Source organism: Notamacropus eugenii, chromosome 4, assembly GCF_028372415.1.
Source record: "Notamacropus eugenii isolate mMacEug1 chromosome 4, mMacEug1.pri_v2, whole genome shotgun sequence".
Lineage (NCBI taxonomy): Eukaryota > Metazoa > Chordata > Mammalia > Diprotodontia > Macropodidae > Notamacropus > Notamacropus eugenii.
In genome coordinates this window covers 431,755,775-431,768,045 of record NC_092875.1, presented here as the reverse complement: position 1 = coordinate 431,768,045, position 12,271 = coordinate 431,755,775, and the positions used below count along the sequence as shown (strand labels likewise).

The 12,271-nt window shown below is 35.8% G+C and overlaps 1 protein-coding gene across 9 annotated transcripts in view; it reads left to right on the top strand.

Moving 5' to 3' along the window:
* The window catches only part of NEDD4L (NEDD4 like E3 ubiquitin protein ligase), a 461,142-nt gene that overhangs the window by 407,082 nt on the left and 41,789 nt on the right, over nucleotides 1–12,271 (top strand). For all 9 annotated transcript variants that reach the window (XM_072605955.1, XM_072605952.1, XM_072605954.1 and 6 more), the window contains 3 exons: nucleotides 3,642–3,719; nucleotides 4,917–4,971; nucleotides 10,753–10,811. In XM_072605955.1, coding sequence (XP_072462056.1) covers nucleotides 3,642–3,719; nucleotides 4,917–4,971; nucleotides 10,753–10,811 — 192 coding nt within the window. The remainder of the gene's footprint in view (nucleotides 1–3,641; nucleotides 3,720–4,916; nucleotides 4,972–10,752; nucleotides 10,812–12,271) is intronic.

Genomic DNA, 12,271 nt, shown 5'->3' with positions numbered 1-12,271 from the left:
TAAATGTGTACTTCTATACACATATGTGCATACATATCTGTCTGTCCCTCCATCAATATATGCAAATGTTTGGTACGTATATGAATGTATACATGTACATTGTATAAATATACATTTGTATGTGTATGTATCTCTATGTAGATGTATGTGTATATACATCTACACATATACCTATTACACACACATATGGCAAAGTATATATCTGGAGAGTATCTGGACCCAGAACTGAATGGGAGAAATAAAGCAGACCGGATTTCCTTTGGCAAATTCCACAGTGTTTTAAACCATTCCAAGCTGTTCCATAAAAGCAACCCCCCAAAAGATCTTTGAACAATGATCTTTTTCAGTGGATCCCATGTGAGTATGAATTCTAACACTGAAGTATCAAAACTGAAGATCTCCCAGGAGCAGTGGAGAGACATGATCACCATGAATAGGTTGAAGGATAGTGCCAAACATATAAATATATGATTAGAAAATGTATGATTAGGTGGAGATATATAATTTGTAGTGTTGGCTCAAACCTAATCTCCTATGATTTGAAAACGTTGCTCATTGTCTGTGGTTTTTTTCTTAGTTGTAGTCTTTTCAGACTCCTCTGAAAAAATCTAAGATATTTTTGAGCCCATTTTCTAAAAGTAGCAAAAATTAAGGTTTAATCTGCAGAACTTGGTCAATCTTCTGTTTAGTATTTCTTTTTTAGTATTTAGGTTTGTTTGTTTTTTTAGTATTTCTTATTTTGAAAAAGTGATGCAGCAATGAGAAAACAGTTCTCGGGACAATCTAGGAACCCAGATTTTTGGAAGGTACTTTTTAGGAAGCAGTAACGTATAAATAAATAAAAACACAGTTCTTTATAACACTTTAGAATAGAAAGAATGAATAAAAGATATTGAGCAGAGGAACAAGGTGCCAAGCATGGTGCCAAGTGCTGAGGATTCATGTACAAAAGTCAGAAAAATTCTATTGTTAAGTAGTTCACATCATAATAGAAAGAGAGAGGTCAGATGAAAAGGCGCAGTGGTCCTTCAGGGGCAGCAACAAGAGAAATGGCTATGCTGACTTTATATGCACAGTGGGCATTTTTTATTGTTGTGTCTCGGTGGGTGGGTGAAGGAGCAGAGAAAGGGATAGAATTTGTAACTGAAATTTTTAAAAATTTTAAAAATGTAAAAAAAATGCTCAATATAAACTAATGTTTGCATGTTGATGATGAATAGTTTGTTAGCATTGGGAAAAAATTATTTAAAAAAGAGATGATAATGTATGTCCTTTAAAGTCATTTCCATTAATAAAACAAAAACCATATCTCTTCCAGATATTGAAACATTTGACTAATCGAAAGAATTTGTTAAGAATTTTGTATTGTAATTGTGACTACTGAGGAAGCAGAATCTACACTTGCTGAGGGAGATTTCAGGCCACACCTCCATAATGGTTTTGGAATCATCAGCCAATAAATCTTGACGCTACTATGACTTAGAGATCTCAATCAAGTGCAAGCATTTAGAAGAACCTCTTTAATGCCAGGCGTTAGAGGCTAGGGATACAAGTACAATGAATGAAGCAATCCCCAATCATGGGGAGTTTCCAACAGGGAAACAAGTATTTATGTGTGTATATGCATACATACATACACACACACACCCACCCATACCCATATATATATGTATAGAGAGAGAGATGCATGTATTATACATATGCACATAAAGAATAAACATAAAGTGAATTAAATATAAGATATAGTGGAAGGTACTAGAAATTGGAGGGTGGAAGAATGAGGAAGAGTTTCACATAGAAGGTGGTACTTTAGCTGCGTTTTGAAGGAAGCAAATTCTGTAAGGTAGAAGTAAGGAATGAGTACATTCCAGTCATGGAGAATGGCTAATGGAGAGACATGGAGATGGAGGTCATCTTGTTGTGTGTGAGGAATAGAGCATGGGCCAGTTTGGCAAGACTGAAGAGAGTGGGAGAGGAAGTAACATAGAGTAAGTCTGAAAAAAAGGTGAAGACAAGATTTTTTTGAAGGGCTTTCAAAACTGAGCTATGGAGTTATATTTGATCCTAGAGGCAATGGGAAGCTACTTTGAGCTTTTCCACATTTTGACTTGACTTCCTAATAGGGAGGGAAATGAAGTCCATAGAAGTTCTTTTTCCCTAAGTAAGAGAATTCCCTGTTAGCCCAGATTCTAAAGTAGGAAGGAAACTCCCAGAACTTTTTGCCCAACATGAATCTAACCAGAAATTCCCTCTGTAATATTCCCAGAAAATGGTTATCTGCTGAAAGGAAGAACCAATTACTTCACAAGGCAGCACAATGTACCTCTGAACAATTTTAATTGTCAGGAATTTTTCACTTACCTTATCACTCATTGCATTTTCCACCCATTCTTCCCTAGTTCTGTCCCATGGAACCAAGAAGGTTGATACTTCTATATGGTAGCACTTCATTGCAGCGTAGTGAAAAGAACACTGTTTGTAGGGTCAGAATTTAGGGATTCACATCTCACCTCTGGTACTTCATTGAATGCGTGACCTTGGGCAAGTGACTTGCCCTCCTTATACCTCAGTTTCCTCACCTGAAAAATGACAGGGCTGAATGGCCTCTGTGATCCCTGCTAACTGAATTATCTATACATACTTAAAGCTAGCTTTTAAAGGCAGGTAGGTGTCACAGTGTATAAGAGTACCACTATCTTCCAGAGTTCCAATCTGACCTCAGGTACTTACTACCTGTGTGACCCTGGACAAGTCACTTAACCCTGTTTGCCTCAGTTTCCTCATCTGTAAAAAGAGCTGGAGAAGCAAATAGCAAACCATTCCAGTATCTTTGCCAAGAAGACCCCAAATGGCATCACAAAGAGTCAGACACAACTGAACAATAAGTCTTAGAGGGCAAAGGGGTTTCCCTTGAGTTAAAGAAGAAACTAAATAACCTGATCTGAGCTACTGTTAAGGAGATTCCTGTTTAGTTGTGGGTTCTACTAGACAGAGCATCAGGATCCAGCCATTCTTAAATTCCATGATTATGTGAAGTCCTCCTCCACCTGCTCACCTAGACTAAGCAGGAATAGATGGTTGGAATAAGTCTAATAAGAGATGCTCAGTTTTTAAGGACTGCTAGGTATCAGGCACTGTGATAAATATACACACACACACACACATATCTATATCTATATGTAAAATACAGACAAAAGTGAAACCATAACTTTCATTTTGATTGAAGAGACAGATGCACATAGATAATAAACGTATACAAAATGAATAGGAGGTAGTTTGAGAAGTGAATACATAGCCCGAGGGATGGGGAGGGTGGAGTCAGGAAAGGTTTTCTTTGGCACTTGAGCTGAGTTTTTGAAGAAAATCAAGGGTCCTGAGGCATCAATGAGAATGAAGCACATTCTAGTCATGTATGGTGGAAGATAAAGAAGATGGAGAATTTTGTGTGTGGAACAGGGGGGACCCAAAGGCAAGGAGGAGGAGGAAGACGGATTCTCCCATTCCCTATACAGAGATGATGCAGCACTGATACAAAATATACCTTCATTGCTCTGGACTAAGATTCCCAAATAAAGACAGCCAGTGACCATGTCCAAATAATTCTTTGCTCTATTTTACATTCTTTCACACTCTCATTCCAGGAAGATCCACGACTGAAATTTCCTGTCCATTTACGATCAAAGGCATCACTGAATCCAAATGATTTGGGTCCTCTTCCTGTGAGTATTGGTTTTTACTATCTCTAATTATCTATTTCATGTTCTTTTAAACACATGCATCATTCCCACTCTTCCCCCACCCTACTCCTTTCCAGTGCTATTTATTTTTTGATCATCATTCTTGACAGAATTCAGTGTTTAGCTGTGATCTGTCTATAGAAGTCATGCGATTTGATTAGAATTATAGTACATGTACCCCAGTGTAGCTGAAAAGACATTCCAGAATTAGCCAACCACTTGTGAAAGATAGGCTTCCCTGGGACTCTGTAAGCAGACTGTACAAAGACAGTCTCCTGTGCAGCGGAGAGCTTCCTTTGTTTTGTTCCTCTAGCAACAGTATCCTTCCACCTACAGCCTTGGTTAAATCATTGTAACAAACCTATGGAAAACAGTTGGGGAAAGGATGCATATAAGAAATAATTAAGGAATGTTTCTTGAATTATGTAATTATGTAATATAATTATGCAAATTAGCCTGCTGATATTTAAAGGGTTTTTAACCTTTGTTGCATGTTTATAGATTTAGTTTATTATTTTGTTCTCTTGGAGCCTGAGCCTATATGCTACTCTAATTAGATCTGGAATGACACCTTCAGCATGCCGCCCTCCATCTCCCCATAACTGAAGAAAGCCTTCCCTTCCTGAGAGACAAGTATTTCTAAAACCTGTGTTTTTGTAACCAATAGATGCTGCTATGTTGCTTCCCCAGCTAAATGAACATTTAGAAACCTTTTCTGGGAGCTGGAACTCTTATTTCATTGGCCAAGCGTAAGGCCAGAAAGGTTATTGGGCCTAAGCTAGAATTCTCTAAATGCTAAGAGTTCATTTGACAAGTTAACCCAAACCCAATTTTTCTGTAATATTTTGCTAATTCCCTTTTCAGTAGCCTTCTTTTTTTTAAAGGACTAGCATAGATCCCTGTTTTTACAAGTTTGCTTGATCTCAAGTTCATTGCATTAAGCCTGGTGAGCAAATGGTATTTTCTTTTAGAAATACCCATTATCTAATTGAATTCTTTTGTATATTATTGATTCTTGTGCAAAATATCACTTTACCAGACCAAGAGAATAAGAATATGTTGGAACTGAGAATAGATGCTGCTAGAGAGGTGGGATTGTTTTTGGTTTTGTTATTTTAGGAGATTCAGGCTTGGAGGGACCGCCAACTAATATTTATTTTGTCTTTTCTTTTGGACTAGCCTGGTTGGGAAGAAAGGATACACTTGGATGGCCGAACTTTTTATATAGATCATAGTAAGTAATCTCTATTGATAAAATGTTTCGATTGTAGACCAAAGGGAGGTAAGTTAAATGTTATAGCAAAAGCTTTATAACTTTACTCTTCATTTAGGAAGCCAGGTGTTGATATGTGGAGAAAATGATACCAGAGATTTAGTGCCCTCCTACGGTATCGTATATTCACCAAAAGTTTGTGGTTAATTGGCTCATCAGCTTTGTTCCCACTTGGATCTTGTGACGCATTAACAATTTTATCATTTATTGATTTATTTTGAATTTTGTTGTTGATGACCCCATGGCTTATGTGCATTTAATAAATTAAAATACATCATACTAATAGAAAATAAGACTAGAAATTATTTTGTCACAAGTCTCTATGTAAGCAGTGAGAGAAAACGAACATAGTTAAATTTAAATGAAATCACTGCCTTTAAGCACTCTTGTGACATTGCCATTTCTGGCCTTATTTTCTATTTGTAGCATGTTTTTCCCTTGCACCCACTATTAAGCTATATCTAGTTCCCTTACTGGAGTCCTAGTGTAAATAATGTTTCATGTAGACTTTTGTTATGGCATCTTAGGTCACTCATGTGGTTTTTCTTCTGAATTTAAAATTAAACTAATAAAAAGTGCTCTTAGCCCAAGGCTCGTGTGTGTGTGTGTGTGTGTGTGTGTGTGTGTAAAATCTCTTTTTATGAGTTAATCTTTACAAGTTCCTTAATGCCAGTGAAGGAAAAAATTGACAAAGGAGAAATTGAATTAAATACAAAATTTAAAGTCTACTGGCAAGTAGATAATTTTTGGTTTCCATTTTTAAGCACACGTTCTAACCTGAAAAAAACGATGTCAAATATAATTTTAGTGTAAAATCAAATAGAAGATTTTTTATGTAATTAAGAGGCTCCCTTTTTTTTCTTTTCCCAGTTGAGATGAAATTTCGCCACTTATAGTACCAAGAAATTTATTGGTCTATGGATGTGCCAAAAATGCCTTTATTTAGTATCTGAATTAAACCAACAGAGACCAAGAATTTTATAATTCTGAAAACTGAAGGGGCTACCCTTTAATTAAATTATAACTTTTTATTTTTGGCAAGACATAAATCAAGACAACTAGATATGACCCAAGATGCAGGGGGAGTTTAAGCTAAGGTCTTTCCCAGTCCCACTTTGTCTGAGGCAACGTCCATTCAGCGATTTGAGGCTAGGTAAGAAATGAGGCAAAAGATGGTCTAGTTTGCCTACTGAAAGAAAGTAAAATTTCAGTCTGGGAGGAAACTCTCAGTGAGGAAAGTCCCTCTACCAATACAGCTGTACTACAAATTACAGTCTTTCTAGCAGTCGTTCATCTGAATTCTGCTAATAATGCAGTTTGTGTTCAAATGGAGGTCACACTGAAATTTACTACCTATAAAAAGAAATTTTGTAAAATTAATGGACTGTATAAATAAATTAGAAGGGACAATGTTTAAAACTACTTTAAAAAATTGGGAACACCTTGAGTGTTTTAGTAACATCTCATTTATAAATTTATCATTCTTTAAATGATACAAACTTATCCCTATAAGGACTCTGCTTGGCAGCATTTTTTTAACCTGTTTTTAGTCACTATATATATATACTGTTTTTATTCAACATTCCTTAAGGTACATATTGTGTACAATGTATTCTGCTAGGCACTGTACTTGAAAGTAACAAAAGCACAGTAAATAATACAGTAATGAAGTAGAGTAAAACTATACTTTTTTAAAATTCCATAATTTAATCTATCATGAGTTTAGATTGACTTTTATGCCAAATTAACATAAATTAACAGTTTCACCGTATATACAGGAGTTGGCCATTGTCTGTGGTCCTGTGCTGGACTATGATGCCACATATCTGCTTTCCAAAATAGTCTGCTTGCCCCTTTAAGTAGCAAATGCATCGATTTTTATTGCCTAATAGGTGAATATTATTTTCTTTGTTTTTAAGAATTGTATTGCTCTCTAAATAGCCTTCCTATCTTTATCAGTCCCACTCTTCAGGAATATTTTCAGAACGATGGGAAGCCCCTAGAGGGCAGAGACCAAGTCTAAGTACTTTGTTCTGTGCACAGCCACACTCACCTAAACACAAAATGTATTTTGATGTTGGTTAGGAATCAGTAATTTGTATCTTAATTTACTTCCATTTAATGTCTATTTATCTTCTAGTTTTCCTGAGAAAAATGACTTAAAAACTTGGAATGACTGCCCATTTATGACTATCCATTTTATATACATTTCTTAGGATTTAACTCATAATGATTCTATTACTTGTGGCAAGTTTCTTCTCAAAGATGACTTTTGTGTAGCAATTGAGTATTTATCTGCAAATAATAATTCATATAGATGAGGGCAGAAAGATAACTGAAGTAGTGACAGAGTCAGGATTCAGATTCCCCAGGATTCATACTCAGATCTTCTTGACTTTAAATCCAGTGATCTTTCCACGGTATTACAACAAAGGAAAATTAATTAATCCTCTTTTAGGACCTGCTACCAAATCTTTTGTAAGTCTGGTTGACAAATAGGAAAATAAGCCCCCTTAATATTCCTCTACTTTTTCTTTCTTTCATTGACAGAATTAATGAGCAAGTCTGATAATCCGAGTACCAGAAGCAAGTTGAGAAGCAAAAGTTCTAGATTAATACTAAAACTGGGGGACTAGTTTCAAATGACTAAGGGCTAGCAAAATATTTTAATCAAAATACTTTAATTGAAATTTAATTAATATGATTAAAATATTTCAAAATAAAATGAATGTTGTTATAGCCTCATAAAAACTTGTTCTAAAAGCCTAAATTTAAAAAAAAAAGTTTTCTTCATCAGAAGTATCATTCCATTTGGGCTAATCCAGATCCAAATGGACAACACTTTCCTTTCATGTATATTCTATTTGTCTTTTTAGTTTCATATACTATCTTATTTTTTATACTGGCTACCATTACTTTGTAAAGACCTCTCATTCCATAAAACAAGAACCAGAGATTCCCTTCAGGAAATGCCATAACATTGCAGAAATGTCATCGCCTGTGTGAAAGCAAATCAAAACAATCATAAATTATCAAAGATTTTATCAAATTTTTGTTGACCCTTAAACTAGCCATTAATTAAAAAACAATAGGCCCTTTGTAAAATACATGCTTATTCTAAGACTCATTGAAATCCTTATTCACCAAATAATATTTTCATGCTGCCTATAGGATACCCAGGAAATAAAGTCAATCAAATCAGTCTTTTCCCAATTCAACCTACATATCTATCAAGCAATAAGCATTTATTAATCACCTACTATTTACCCATCACTGTGGATAAAGAGTTGAAAGTGAAACAGTCCTTCTCATAAAGAAGTTTACATTGGTAATAAACACACACACACACACACACACACAGAGTTGTATATACATATATGTTATAAATGTATATACAAAAGAGATACAAGGCCATTTTTCAGAAGGAATGCACAAGTAAGTGGCCATGAAAGGCCTAATATAGAAGCTGCCATTTAAGCTTCTGATGGAAACTAGGAACTGTGAGAGGTAGATGTGGGAAGGCTATGCATGTGTTCCTGGCATGGAGAACAAGGCATGTGAACAGGAGTTTAAGTATTGTATAGGAGAAACTGCAAAGATAGTAATTCTGGCTGGATTTTAATATATGTGAAGGGGAATCATATATTATAAGACTGAAAAAATAAGTTGGGGTCAGACTGTGAAGAGCTCTTAAATTCTAAACAGATTATAATTGATTCCAGGAATGAAAGGAAACCATTGGAATTTATTGAGCAGGGTCAGTAACGTGGTTGGTTCTACCATTTAGGAAGATCATTTTAGTAGCTATTTTGAGGATGTATTCAGAAAGAGGAGAGTTTGAAAGGTGGGAGATCACTTGGGAGGTTATTGGAATAGTTTAGATTAGGCGAAGAGTTTGTGGATTGGGGTGGTAGTTGTGTGTAAGAAGAAAGGCGGTGTTGTGGAGGTAGGAGCAGCAGTGTGGCAACTTGATTGGATACATGGGGTAAGAGTGAAAATTGGAGGCTGACACTAAGGTTGAGAATGTGGATGATTTGTGGAAGACACGGGTAGATAGCATGACTTCTGTTTACTTTGAGATGTCTTATGTGACATCCATTTCAGAATGTCTGGCACGCAATTGATGATACTAAAGTTGGTGATACCAGATGACCTCTGGCAGCCATCCTCATAGAAGTAATAATTACATCTGTTGGAGAAACCTAAGAGAGAAAATGTAGAGGGGAAAAATGCCCAAGACATAGTTTAAGGTTATACCCACATTCAAGGGTCATAATATTGATGATTAACCAGTAAAGGGGACTGAGAAGGAATGGTCAGACAGATAATAGATGTGCCAAGAATGAAGAATGTCATGAAAACCCAGAAAAGAGAGAATACACAGGTTGAGAGCCAATCAATAAGCATTTACTAATTGTTTCCTATGTGCCAAATTTTGTAGATAAAACTTAAGGTCCAAAAAATGATCACAATGGTCCAAATACAATGATTAACATTTTGTTGCTGTGGAGAGTGAGAAAGGATGCATACTGAGAAAAGACAATTCAATAAAATATTCCTTGATAGCATAAGAAGCTAAGTATATAGTGATTCTAAATTGTACCAGGGACTGACACAAAATTAATGCTTAATAAATACTTGGTGATTAATGAAATGTGTAAATAAAGACCTACCAGTACAGTCTCAAATGCAGAATACCAAAAAAAACCCAAAAAACAAAAACCCAAACCATACCAATAATATAAAAATATTCACAACACATCCTATGACTTAGTATGTAAGTCTTAGGATATTTCTCAAGGTATATAGAATTTAAGTGATGGATCCAAGAAGACACAGCTTTTAAGTGTCAGAGGCCAGATTTTAATATCTGGCTTTCTGACTCCAAGCCCAGCACTCTTTCAGCTGCCTCATGCCAGAATTTTTACCAGCCATTTTGACTGGCTTGGATTTTGTGGAACCTCAAGAATATCTTAATGAAATTTTTTCCCACTTCTCTATAAAGATGTATAGATCAGACCCTTCTCCTTCCACACAACTACCAATCCACAACACCATTACCACTTATACTGTAGTAGAAAGAAAATGAGCCTATTAAGATTGCATCTTTTAGGAGAAAATAAAGATGTTGCCAAGTTAGTCAATGGAGAAAATTTTTTGTGCAGTATTAATTTAATTCTCATTTTAGGACTGTCTTATCTGCTTTGATTTGGTGTATGCGTGTGTGTATGAATAATGCATAGTATGGATTGTTCAATTGTTAAACATAAGATTTAACTGAAAAAAATTTTTTTTACTATATATGCAAAAAAAAAGTGTTTGCAAATGGGTAAATGCTATGTGTGTGTTTCTTAACCTTTGTGAGAGGGAAGGGGAACTAATGCCTTTTTGCAGTTGAGTGAAAAATCACAATCAAGTTATAAATCCCTAAGGGAACAGGGGTTTATAATTGAGTATTGATAGATGCTTACCCCAGTGTGAATTAGATGGCCGACCTTACTTAGTTTTGCATTTTTGATTGAGTGTTTTCAACTAAACTGTGTGTTGGTGGGCAGGGTATGTGGATGTATTTATATGATTATTCCCTAACACTGCCCCACTCTTAGATACTTCTGAGATCTGAGGAAATGGGCGTGAATAGAGAGAAGCAGGTGGTTGAAGAAGTCTAGTGAAACTTCTTTTTTTTTTCATAGACTGGGATAGGTTCTAACTAATGTTCTCATTTATTGGGTTAATTTTCAGATAGTAAAATTACTCAGTGGGAAGATCCAAGATTGCAGAATCCTGCTATTACTGGCCCAGTAAGTATTTTTCATGGGGGATTTTTTCCCAAGTCACTCCTTTGTTTCTTCCTAAGTATTCCTTCTTTGTCCATAATGTCACTAGAATGATGGGATAGGTGACATTCACCAAACTTTCCTCCAATTCAATCACATGAAGCACTGTTTTTGCACGGATTCTCCACAGGAGTCTAAGAGTAATAATTTATATGTGTGTGACACTTTTTCCTAAGGCTTTTGTAGTCTTAAAGCTTTACGTAAAGTTTTATCCATATATTATCTGGTTATTATAGAATTAAAATCAGGATTAGTATAGAATTAAAACATGAGACAAGACGGTCCACTTTGCACTTATGGTGTAATAGACAATGCTCACAATGGACTACTTTGATGTGGGCAAAGGATAGTTGATGTTTTCCACAAGTTTCAGTATTTCCTTAGGCTATTCAAACCCCCTGACATAGGTAGACAGTGAGGTAAGATACCCAAAGGCACACACAACAAATTAGTGTCACGATCATGGCTATGACTCGAGTCTCCTAATGCCAGCATTCTTTCTAATTTGACCACATTGACTTTCACCAGTCAGCTAAATATGATCCCTTTTCCCTAAGACTTTAGACAGACAATAATGACCCCTTTATTTAGGATATTCATTATACAAAAAACGTTAAATAATTTGAGCATTTATATCTTGTTCAAGCGAAGGGGGGAAGAAAGGGTGTTTATTATTCAGGCAGGTGAGTTCTTTAATAGGACTTCACCATTATATGTAATAATAACTTAAAATTCATAGCAAATCATTGTTCTAGATTGTTCTCACCTGGGCTATATAATCTGAGCATTACAATAAACCTGAGATAGAGCGTATAGATCTGGTCATTGAGACTCAAAAAAGTGATTTGCCTGGTGTCATAAAGCTCAAAAGTGACAACGTCAAGCCTTGATCCTAGGCTATCTTACTCTGAATCATGAGATCGTTACCATTCTGTGGCTGTTTTGGTGGGCACGAGTAAGATTGTCATTTGCCCTACCTAATGGTCAGAGTAAATTAGATCATAATAAATACATTTTTATTTCCCTAAGTGGTATTTTTCAAAAGAATTTGTGTGGAAAGAGAACAGATGGTCTGGCCCATTAAGCTATTCAGTCCAAGAACGATAGTGTACTTTATACCTTCCTCTCCAGAGGCTCCATCAGGCACTTCTCTGTATCAGTGGGGCAACAGTCTCCTTCTAGGGGAAGGTGAAAATGTGTTCTTGTTCTTCTATTTGAAAAACTACCCGAGAGAGAAAAAGTAATAAGAAGTGGAGGAGGATAATGATTTTTGAACTTCCCATGCATCATTCCCCACCAGAAGAAAGAACAGAAATAGCTCAACCTTCTAGTTTCCACCCACATCTAGTCAGCACCTACCAGGTTTACAAATGACTTTTTTTCAGTCAAACATATAGATGGCTAGAGTTGTGTGTGTGCGCGTG